Source organism: Anomaloglossus baeobatrachus, chromosome 10 (genome assembly GCF_048569485.1).
Source record: "Anomaloglossus baeobatrachus isolate aAnoBae1 chromosome 10, aAnoBae1.hap1, whole genome shotgun sequence".
In the NCBI taxonomy this organism is placed as follows: domain Eukaryota; kingdom Metazoa; phylum Chordata; class Amphibia; order Anura; family Aromobatidae; genus Anomaloglossus; species Anomaloglossus baeobatrachus.
This window is the reverse complement of record NC_134362.1, coordinates 191,854,775-191,866,980: the sequence shown is the minus strand read 5'-3', so window position 1 is coordinate 191,866,980 and position 12,206 is coordinate 191,854,775. Positions and strand designations below refer to the sequence as shown.

At 50.1% G+C, this 12,206-nt stretch overlaps 1 protein-coding gene across 2 annotated transcripts in view; it reads left to right on the top strand.

The window, feature by feature from the left end:
* Positions 1 to 10,278, top strand: part of MARVELD3 (MARVEL domain containing 3) — a 29,806-nt gene extending 19,528 nt beyond the window's left edge. Inside the window, exon 4 of one of the 2 annotated variants that reach the window (XM_075326044.1) lies at positions 8,850 to 10,278. In XM_075326044.1, coding sequence (XP_075182159.1) covers positions 8,850 to 9,421 — 572 coding nt within the window. In that variant the 3' untranslated portion in view covers positions 9,422 to 10,278. Of the gene's footprint in view, positions 1 to 293; positions 987 to 8,849 lie in introns of those variants that run through there. The other variant, XM_075326043.1, reaches the window with a different exon arrangement.
* Positions 10,279 to 12,206: the final 1,928 nt, after the last annotated feature.

Genomic DNA, 12,206 nt, shown 5'->3' with positions numbered 1-12,206 from the left:
TATCGCCTGCAGTGATCATGTCAATCCGACAGCGCTGCAGCCAATCGCTGAGCTCGGCTGCTCTACTTAGGTGAACAGTACAAGCTGCTGAGCTCACTGATTGGCTGCAGTGCTGCTCACCGATATCAGCGCTGCAGACAATAACAGACACCCAGCCGGTAGAGAAGGGTTTTACCTGACCACATGCCCTGGCTCGTCCTGCGGTATTAATCAGATTTCGGGTCCTGGTGGAGCAGTTGGCTACCTGTTGTCTTATGATCGGTGTTAACCCTCTAACGTCTCCATCTTTTCAGCTTGCTGTCAGCTTGTGGAAGTTCTGCTGAACATGCTGATCCTGATCTGCTGCTCCGTGTCCTACAGCTCCACAGGGGGCTTCACCGGCATCACTAACATGGGAGGAATCTATTATTACCAGTTTGGGGGGGCCTACAGCGGCTTTAGCGGTGCAGACGGAGAGAAGGCTCAGCAGCTAGACGTCCAGTTTTACAATCTGAAGCTTCCCACCGTCACCGCTTCCATGGCCTTCGGGGGCGCCCTGATGGCCTTCAGTTGCCTTATGGTCCTCCTCGGTGTTCTCCGGGTCCCGTGGCGCTGGCCGGTGTGCCTGTTGGTGGAGTGCGGGTTAGACATCGCCATTGCCGTGGGCTACGTGCCCGCGCTTTATTTCTACTTCAAGCGCCTTCTGGACGCTTACAACACTCAGGTGTGCAAAGACCGGGAAGCCCTATACACCAGCAAAGGCTACCAAGGCTTCACCTGCGCCCTACACGGGGCGGACATCGCTGCCGCCCTCTTTGCTTGCATGGCCATCATTGCCTTCTTCATGAGCGCTTTTCTCGCTGTTAAGGGTTTCCGAACCATTCGCCTCCAGAAAAAGAAGCCGATTAACACCATTGAATTCTAGTCCATGTCCCTTATCCATCCATTGTGTATATACATGTAATGTGCCTTATATTTTCCATTGTGCAATGTTGTTTTTTTAAGGATTTGTATAAAATAAAATCTTATCAAAGAATTAAAATGATTATTAATCAAAAGTGTAAAAATAGCAATTTATAGGGGTTGTTTTGCAGCCCTGGCTCCTCACACTGATTGCAGGGTTTCCATTGATTGTAAGTCTATTTCTTTCACCCCCATTGTATATTTGGTTTATTAGCAAAATTTACAAACTTTCTGCTTTTTGCAAAAAAAAAAAAAAAACAAGAACAATTTATTACCTAGTAGAGGCCTCTCTGGCTGTTATGACCTGCTTCCTCTCTGTGTGTTATGATTGCCGCCTCTTTGTGATGACCTGCTGCCCCTTCTTGCTGTTATGACCTGCTTCCCCTCTGTTTGTTATGGCCAACCAGCCTCCTGGCTGTTATGACTACTGCCCTTCTGTGTGTTATGACCTCCTGCCCCTCTGTGTTATGACCTGCCGCCCCTCCTGGCTGTTATGACCTCCTGCCCCTCTGTGTTATGACCTGCCGCCCCCCCCCTGGCTGTTGTGACCTGCCACCCCCCCGGCTGTTGTGACCTGCCGCCCCCCCTGGCTGTTGTGACCTGCCTCCCCCCCCCGGCTGTTGTGACCTGCCTCCCCCCCCCGGCTGTTGTGACCTGCCGCCCCCCCCTGGCTGATATAACCTACTTCCCCTTCTGGCTGTTATGACCTCTGACGTCCCTATGTGTGTTATGACCTGCCACCCCTTCTGGCTGTTGTGACCTGCCGCCCCCTCTGGCTGTTCTGACAGCGCTGGAACGGCCTTGGTGCAAGAGGAGAGTAACATTTCAAGCAAATTTTGTGAACAGTCCAGGTAGTTGATGTTTTATCGCAAGCAACTAATGAAACCCTTTGGTTAATGCTTGAGACACCTGATTTGCAGATATCGGGGGTCAGTGCAGCGGGGACTGTAGAATTCTGAGACCGCGGCATTTGCTGAATCACTTGTTATATTAGTTGTTTTAAATTGTTTTTGTTTCATTGGTTCTTTACAAACAGCAGAAAGTTTGTGAATTTCATGAATAAAACCAACATTTGCAAAGGGGGGGGGGGGTTGAATAATTTTGATTGCAACTGTAGGATTATTGGTAAGCTGGGGACCACCTTTGTAGGAACAGTAATGGCAGCCATAATATTTTCTATAGTGTTACAACTGCAGAATTTTTACATTTTCTATTGGTTTTACTTTTATGTTTATAGAAAATGAAGGGAATTTTGTTTACTTACCGTAAATTCCTTTTCTTCTAGCTCCAATTGGGAGACCCAGACAGTGGGTGTATAGCTACTGCCTCTGGAGGCCGCACAAAGAACTACACTTAAAAGTGTAAGGCCCCTCCCCTTCTGGCTATACACTTTCCCGTAGGAGTACGGATTCCTCAGTTTTAGTACCAAAGCAAGAAGGAGGAAAGCCAATAACAGTTTCAAAAACAAATTCAATCCGATAACACGATCGGAGAACTTAAGAAACAACATGAACAACATGTGCACCCGAAAAACGAAACCCTAAGAACAAATAGGGCGGGTGCTGGGTCTCCCAATTGGAGCTAGAAGAAAAGGAATTTACGGTAAGTAAACAAAATTCCCTTCTTCTTTTTCGCTCCTAATTGGGAGACCCAGACAGTGGGACGTCCAAAAGCAGTCCCTGGGTGGGTAAAAAGATACCACATGAACGGGCTGTCAGACAGCCTCTTCCTACAGGTGGGCCACCGCCGCCTGAAGGACCTGTCTACCTAGGCTGGCATCTGCCGAAGCGTAGGTATGCACTTGATAGTGTTTGGTAAACGTGTGCAGACTCGACCAGGTAGCCGCCTGGCACACTTGCTGAGCCGTAGCCTGATGCCGCAATGCCCAGGACGCACCCACGGCTCTGGTAGAATGGGCCTTCAGTCCAGATGGAATCGGAAGCCCAGCAGAACGGTATGTGTGAAGAATTGGTTCCTTGATCCACCGCGCCAGGGTGGATTTGGAAGCTTGCGATCCCTTATGCTGCCCAGCGACTAGGACAAAGAGCGCATCAGAACGGCGTAGAGACGCCGTGCGAGAAATGTAAATCCTGAGTGCTCTCACCAGGTCCAACAGATGTAAACCCTTTTCAAATTGGTGAACTGGATGCGGACACAAAGATGGCAAAGTGATATCCTGATTGAGATGAAAGGAAGAAACCACCTTGGGAGAAAACTCTGGAATTGGACGCAGTACTACCTTGTCTTGGTGAAACACCAGGAAGGGAGATTTGCAAGATAACGCCGCTAGCTCGGACACTCTTCGAAGAGACGTGACCGCCACAAGAAAAACTACCTTTTGTGAAAGCCGAGAAAGGGGAACCTCTTTCAAAGGCTCGAAAGGCGGCTTCTGGAGAGCAATGAGAACCTTGTTCAGATCCCAGGGTTCCAATGGCCGTCTGTAAGGAGGAACGATATGACAAACTCCTTGGAGAAACGTGCGTACTTTAGAAAGCCGTGCCAAGCGCTTCTGAAAGAATACGGATAGCGCGGAGACTTGACCCTTAAGAGAGCTAAGCGACAAACCTTTTTCCAACCCAGACTGCAGGAAGGAAAGAAAAATTGGCAATGCAAATGGCCAGGGAGAAAACCCTTGAGCCAAGCACCACGCTAAGAATATCTTCCACGTCCTGTGATAGATCTTAGCTGAGGATGGTTTTCTAGCCTGTCTCATTGTGGCAACAACTTCATGAGATAAACCTGAGGCCGCTAGGATCCAGGACTCAATGGCCACACAGTCAGGTTCAGGGCCGCAGAATTCAGATGGAAAAACGGCCCTTGAGACAGCAAATCTGGACGGTCTGGTAGTGTCCACGGTTGGCCTACCGTGAGGTGCCACAGATCCGGGTACCACGACCTCCTTGGCCAGTCTGGAGCGACGAGAATGGCGCGGCGGCAGTCGGACCTGATTTTGCGGAGCACTCTGGGCAACAATGCCAGAGGTGGGAACACATACGGTAGCCGGAACTGCGACCAATCTTGAACTAAGGCGTCTGCCGCCAGAGCTCGGTGATCGTGAGACCGTGCCATGAAAACCGGGACTTTGTTGTTGTGCCGTGACGCCATCAGATCGACGTCCGGCATCCCCCAGCGGCGACAGATCTCCTGAAACACGTCCGGGTGAAGGGACCATTCCCCTGCGTCCATGCCCTGGCGACTGAGAAAGTCTGCTTCCCAGTTTTCTACGCCTGGGATGTGGACTGCGGATATGGTGGATGCCGTGTCTTCCACCCACGTCAGAATCCGCCGGACTTCCTGGAAGGCTTGCCGACTGCGTGTTCCCCCTTGGTGGTTGATGTATGCCACCGCTGTGGAGTTGTCCGACTGAATTCGGATCTGCTTGCCTTCCAGCCACTGTTGGAAGGCTCGCAGGGCAAGATAGATTGCTCTGATTTCCAGAACATTGATCTGCAGGGTGGACTCTTCCTGAGTCCACGTCCCCTGAGCCCTGTGGTGGAGAAACACCGCTCCCCACCCTGATAGGCTCGCATCCGTCGTGACCACTGCCCAGGACGGGGGAAGGAACGACTTTCCCTGTGACAATGAGGTGGGGAGAAGCCACCAACGCAGAGAGTCCTTGGCAGTCTGAGAGAGGGAGACAGTCCTGTCGAGGGACGTCGATTTCCCATCCCATTGGCGTAGAATGTCCCATTGTAGAGGGCGCAGATGAAACTGCGCGAACGGGACTGCCTCCATTGCTGCTACCATCTTTCCTAGGAAATGCATGAGGCGCCTCAGCGAGTGCGACTGGCTCTGAAGGAGAGATTGCACTCCAGTCCGTAGCGAGCACTGCTTGTCCAGTGGAAGCTTCACTATCGCTGAGAGAGTATGAAACTCCATGCCAAGATAAGTCAGAGATTGGGTCGGGGTTAGATGAGACTTTGGAAAGTTGATAATCCACCCGAAACTCTGGAGAGTGTCTAGTGCCACCTTCAGACTGTGTTGGCATGCCTCTTGAGAGGGTGCCTTTATAAGCAGGTCGTCTAGATACGGGATGACCGAGTGACCCTGCGAGTGCAGAACAGCTACTACTGCTGCCATGACTTTGGTGAAGACCCGGGGGGCTGTTGCCAGACCGAAAGGTAACGCTACGAACTGTAGGTGTTCGTCGTGTATGACGAAGCGTAGGAAACGCTGATGCTCTGGTGCAAATCGGCACGTGGAGATACGCATCTTTGATATCTATTGATGCTAGAAAATCTCCTTGAGACATTGAGGCTATGACGGAGCGTAGGGATTCCATCCGGAACCTCCTGACTTTTACGTGTCTGTTGAGCAACTTTAGATCCAGGACGGGTCGATACGATCCGTCCTTTTTTGGGACCACAAACAGATTGGAGTAAAAACCGTGACCTTGTTCCTGAAGAGGGACGGAGGTCACCACTCCTTCCGCCTTTAGAGCGGCCACCGCCTGCAACAGAGCATCGGCTCGGTCTGGTGGTGGAGAAGTTCTGAAGAAACGAGTTGGCGGACGAGAACTGAACTCTATCCTGTACCCGTGAGACAGAATATCCCTCACCCAACGGTCTTTGACGCGTGACAGCCAAATGTCGCCAAAGTGGGAAAGCCTCCCACCGACCGCGGGTGTGGGAATCGGAGACCGCAAGTCAGGAGGACGCCGTCTTGGCAACGGTTCCTCCGGCTGTCCTTTTTGGGCGTGACTGAGACCTCCAAGAATCTGAGCGTCTCTGGTCTTTTTGAGTCTTTTTTGACGAGGCGAATTGGGACCTGCCCGGTCCTCGAAAGGACCGATAACCAGACTGACCCTTCCTCTGTTGGGGTTTGTTTTGTCTGTGTTGCGGTAAGGATGAGTCCTTACCCTTGGAGTGTTTGATGATTTCATCCAAACGCTCTCCAAACAATCGGTCACGAGAAAAAGGCAAATTGGTTAAGCACTTCTTGGAATGAGAATCTGCTTTCCAATGTCTCAACCACAGGGCCCTACGCAAAACAACGGAGTTGGCTGACGCCACTGCCGTGCGGCTTGTAGCGTCAAGAACAGCATTAATCGCGTACGACGCGAATGCCGCCATTTGCGAGGTCAATGGTGCTACCTGCGGGGCAAATGCACGTGTGACTGAGTCGACTTGCGCAAGCCCGGCTGAGATAGCTTGGAGTGCCCATACGGCCGCAAAAGAAGGCGCTAATGACGCTCCAATCGCTTCATAGATGGATTTCAGCCAGAGCTCCATCTGCCTGTCAGTGGCATCTTTAAGTGCCGCTCCATCTTCAACTGCAACCAAGGATCTAGCTGCAAGCCTGGAAATTGGAGGATCCACTTTTGGACACTGGGTCCAACCCTTGACCACCTCAGGGGGAAAAGGATAGCGTGTATCTTTAAGCCGTTTAGAAAAACGCCTTTCAGGATAAGCGTGGGGTTTCTGGATTGCGTCTCTAAAGTCAGCGTGGTCCAGAAAAGTGCTTAATGTACGCTTAGGGTATCTGAAATGGATTCTCTCGTGCTGCGAAGCTGACTCCTCTACAAGAGGAGCTGGTGGGGAAATATTTAACATCTTATTGATGTTAAATATAAGATCATTAACTATGGCGTCACCATCTGGTGTATCTAGATTGAGAGTGGTCCCAGGATCAGAATCCTGGTCAGTTACGTCCGCCTCATCACCCATAGATTCATCTCGCTGGGATCCTGACCATTGAGATGAATGTGAAGGCCCGTCATAGCGAGCCCGCTTAGGCTGCCCTGGGCCATCGTCCGAGTCAGAGTCTTCACCCTGAGGTGTATGTGCCCGTCCCGGAGCTTGGAGGTAACTCAGCTGAGGGGGACCAGGGGGCAATGATTGCACAGTGTCCGTGGCCTGAAGTACAGGCCTAGCTCGCAATGTGTCAAGAATTTGTGACATAGTGAGAGACATTCTGTCAGCAAAAGCTGCAAACTCAGTTCCTGTCACTTGGACAGCATTCACAGGTGGTACACCCTGGGTCACATCCAGCAGAGGCCCCGGCTGTGCAAGCGCCGCAGGGGCCGAGCACTGCACACAATGGGGGTCCGTGGAGCCTGCCGGTAGAAAAGTCCCACATGCGGTGCAGGAAGCATATAATGTCTGTGCCTTGGCACCCTTGCGTTTTACGGACGACATGCTGCTGGCTCTCTGCAATGTGAGAGAGTCTATAGCCAAAGGGCGACCAGCGCTATGTAATACCAAGTATTTGTAAAAACAAAATACTAAGAATACTACTGGCACAAGAGGGGGTGAGCCCTGAGGGCTGCTTACCGCCCGCTGAATAGCGGGTAAGAGGCGAAGAATTCCTTGTCTGGGTCTCCCCGGCTCCCCTCTGCAGCTCAGCGTGTCAGCAGGAATGGCTGCCGGCGTCTGTGGAGAGGGGCGGTCCGTGGGAGTTCCCAAACAAAAGTGCGGGAAACAGTGTCCCCTCTGTGCCGATTGTGAGGGCTGGAGTATGTAAAAACGACTCCAGCCCTCGGCGCTGATGCACTGGCCAGCGTCCCGCCCCTCTCCTGACTGGCAGGTCTGGGGGCGGGAACGAACGGAAGCAGGCCGCAAAAGCCGGGGACTCGAGTTATCAGCGCGGCCGCCGTAAAAGCGCGGGCCGCGCTGAAGTCCCCGGCGCACCACAAGTGCCAGCCGCGCCGCAGTCCCAGCGGCCGGCGCGACCGATTCCCAGAAGTGTGCCTGCTTCAGCGAAGCTGAATGAGGCCATGGCACAAGCGCCGCAGCGCTGATGTCCCCCGGCGCACTACAACACCCAGCATGCTGCGGTGTGAGCGCCAAATGCACGGGGACACAGAGTACCTTGAGGAAGCAGGGCCATGTCCCTGATGTACTCCGCTCCATCCAGCATCTTCTCCAGGGGCTGTAGATGGAGCACGGTCTCAGTGCCTGGAGACCAGTAAATCCCACTTCACCCAGAGCCCTGTAAAAAGGGATGGGGAAGGAATCAGCATGTGGGCTCCTGCCGCCGTACCCGCAATGGGTACCTCAACCTTACAAACACCTCCGACATACAGTGGGGTGAGAAGGGAGCATGCTGGGGGCCCTGTATGGGCTCTCTTTTCTTCCATCCGACATAGTCAGCAGCTGCTGCTGACTAAAAACAATGGAGCTATGCGTGCGTGTCTGACCTCCTGCGCACAAAGCTAAAACTGAGGAATCCGTACTCCTACGGGAGGGTGTATAGCCAGAAGGGGAGGGGCCTTACACTTTTAAGTGTAGTTCTTTGTGCGGCCTCCAGAGGCAGTAGCTATACACCCACTGTCTGGGTCTCCCAATTAGGAGCGAAAAAGAAGTTCACCTTAATTAGTATTGCACAGAATCATACTACCGTCTACCAGTCATAGTGATGATTATTGCACAGATGCGATCTAGTAATATATAGCACAGGACCACACTGACGTCTATCAATCATAGTGATGATTATTGCACAGGACCATACTGACGTCTACCAGTCATAGTGATCATTATTGCACAGAACCGTACTGACATTTATCAATCATGGTGATGATTATTGCACAGGACCATACTGACGTCTATCAATCATAGTGATGATTATAACACAGAACCGTACTGACGTTTATCATAGTGATGATTATAGCACAGGACTGTACTGAGATCTACCAGTTATAGTGATGATTGAACAGAACCGTATTGACGTCTATCAATTATAATGATGATTATTGAAAAAAACCGTACTGACGTTTATCAATCATAGTGATGATTATTGAACAGAATCGTGCTGACATCTATCAATCATACTGATGATTATTGCACAGAACCATACTGACCTCTACCAATCAGTCCTTTACTTGAGCTCTTGGCTTTTTGAATGATCATGGTGTTTCTTGGTGTAAGACATGGCAAGCGGGTTTTCAGCCTCTTCTCTTTCTTACCTAGGTGTTCTGCAGATGTTGGAGGTGATCCTCAACGTTCTGGTTCTGATTTGTATAGTCGCCTCCCATTTCTCCCTCTCTGGCTTCAGTGCCGGCATGGCAAGTGGCGGCTTTGGGGGCGGTTATTACCCCTTCGAGGGTCAGGAGCTGCAGGAGGTGCGTCAGTTGGACCAGGAATTCACGCTACTGCGGTCCCCATTGATATACGGAGGCCTGACAGTATGTTTGCTGACGGGGACCCTGACACTTGCCATCTTGGCTCATGGATCCAGGCATCTTCTGGATCTATCTCAGAAATGGCTCCTGATTGAGGCAGTTTTCAGCGCGGTAGCTGCACTGGGTTACGGAGCTGCGTTGGGGGTCTTTCTACATTTCGCTCTGCAAATAAATTCCACCGACGTGTGCAAGAGGAGAGAGCGATTGTACGCCAGAAACGGCCTCACGTGGATGAACTGCAACCTGTCTGGGACCGATGGGGGAGCCGCAACCTTTGCCATCATATTGCTTCTGTTATATGTCGCCAGCGTTGTGCTTGCTGCCCGGGCATACAAGGAAAAGAAGGCTCTGCAGCAGTGATCCCGAATATGGCCAAAATCAAAAGAAAGCTCTGCAGCAGTGATCCCGAATATGGCCAAAATCAAAAGAAAGCTCTGCATCAGTGATCCCGAATATGGCCAAAATCAAAAGAAAGCTCTGCAGCAGTAATCCCGAATATGGCCAAAATCTTCATATCGCCCTGGCCACAAGTATTTTACCCTACTAATCTGAACTGTATAACATTTCTGCAGCAAGAATTTCCTAATATAAAATGAATAAGTAATGTCTTATATGCTGCTTCCAGGGCAAAGCTAATACCTTTATCACTCCCACCATTGCACTGGACGGAGCACTCAATTGTAAGTCTCTTCCACACACATTGAGTTTTGTCCTGAGCTCAGTGTCGCCCCCTGTTGAATAATGCACTTTATATGCCACTGCGCTGCGTCTTAAAGTAAACAGTGGTAACTGCTTCAAGTACATTTCTGTCATGTTTTGCTGCTAAACAAGCACTTAAAAGAGAACCTGTCCTCTGATTCCTGCTGCCCAAGACCAGACGCTGTGTTCTTGGAAATTTTGTATGTTTTGCTCTGAAACGCGTTGGCACTGGCTTTTCTGGCTGATTAGACTGAGGTTGGGTCCAGCGGCTTTTGAGTAACAGGCCTCCTACTTTAGGAATGACACCGGAGCCATTAGAGACCTGCCTCCTGGACTAGTCAGCCAACATCTGAAGTCACTGGTTCACTTTTCAAAATATGTTTTGATAGCTGCGATCCGATATCTTATCTCAAGGAAAGCCACAATTTCTTAATATGTAAATGAGATGTGCGAGCCGGACTTAGATATCCACAGTTTATAGTAAATTAAAAGAGAGGTTAGCAGTGTGAGACATGTAATGACTGACAGTTTGCTCTCCTGATCTACATCTCTTACCTTTTTGGTTTACTATGTGCTCTAGAGGCAAATTCTCAGGACGATCCTTGTCTGGGTCATAACTGGAGGCAGATTTTCAGTTAAAGCTATGACCCAGACAAGGATCGTCCTGAGAATTTGCCTCTAGAGCGCATAGTAAACCAAAAAGGTAAGAGATGTAGATCAGGAGAGCAAACTGTCAGTTATTACATGTCTCACTCTGCTAACATCTCCTTTCATTTACTATAACTGGAGGCAGATTCTCAGTTAAAGCTATTATAGTAAATGAAAGGAGATGTTAGAGTGAGCCATGTAATGACTGACAGTTTACTCTCCTGATCTACATCTCTCACCTTTCATTTACTATAAAGCTTTGGAGGCAGATTTTCAAGAAGATCCATATCTAGCTCATAGTAAATGAAAGGTGAGAGATGTAGATCAGGAGAGTAAACTGTCAGTCATTACATGTCTCACATTGCTAACATCTCCTATAAGCTCTGGAGGCAAATTCTCAAGACGATCCTTGTCTGGGCCATAGCTCAGATTCCTGAGAATCTGCCGCCAGAGATTATATTAAATGAAAGGAGATGTTAGAGTGAGACATTTAATAACTGACAGTTTGCTGTCCTGATCAATATCTCTCACCTTTCATTTACTATAAAGCTCTGGAAGCAGAGTCTTGAAAAGATTTATGTCCGGCTCGTAGTAAACAAAAAGGTGTGAGAGATGTAGACCAGAGCAAACTGTCAGTTATTACATGTCACACTGCTAAAATCTCCTTTCATTTACTATAAGCTTGGAGGCAGATTCTCAGGATGTTCTCTAGTTCAAACAAGGATATCCCTGAAATTCTGCCTCCATAGCTTATTATTAATGAAAGGTGACAGATGTAGATTAAGAGAGCAAACTGTTAGTCATTACATGTCTCACACTGGTAACATCTTTCATTTACGATGAGCTCAGGAGGCAAATTCAGAGAAAAATAAAAATCTATCTGCCACCAGAGCTTATGATAAATGAAAGGTGAGACTTAGGGGTGCTTCACACACAGCGAGCTCGCTGCCGAGATCGCTGCTGAGTCACGCTTTTTGTGACGCAGCAGTGACCTCATTAGCGATCTCGCTGTGTGTGACACTGAGCAGCGATCTGGCCCCTGCTGCGAGATCGCTGCTCGTTATACACAGCCCTGGTTCGTTTTCTTCAAAGCTGCTCTCCCGCTGTGACGCACAGATCGCTGTGTGTGACAGCGAGAGAGCGACCAATGAAGCGAGCAGGGAGCAGGAGCCGGCATCTGACAGCTGAGGTAAGCTTGTAACCAAGATAAACATCGGGTAACCAAGGTGGTTACCCGATATTTACCTTAGTTACCAGCCTCTGCAGCTCTCACGCTGCCTGTGCTGCCGGCTCCGGCTCTCTGCACATGTAGCTGCATTACACATCGGGTTAATTAACCCGATGTGTACTGTAGCTAGGAGAGCAAGGAGCCAGCGCTCAGTGTGCGCGGCTCCCTGCTCCCTGCACACACAGCTAAGCGGTGTGCGCTGGTAACTAATGTAAACATCGGGTAACCATACCCGATGTTTACCTTAGTTACCAGTCTCCGCAGCTTCCAGACCGCGGCTCCGTGCAAGCGCAGCGTCGCTTGCACATCGCTGCTGGCTGGGGGCTGTTCACTGGTCGCTGGTGAGATCTGCCTGTTTGACAGCTCACCAGCGACCATGTAGCGATGCAGCAGCGATCCTGACCAGGTCAGATCGCTGGTCGGATCGCTGCTGCATCGCTAAGTGTGAAGGTACCCTTAGCTCAGAGCAAACTGTCAGTCATTACATGTCTCACACTGCTAGAATCTCCTTTCATTTACTATAATCTTAGGAGGCAGATTCCTAGGGAGATCTATGGTCCAGACAAAAGG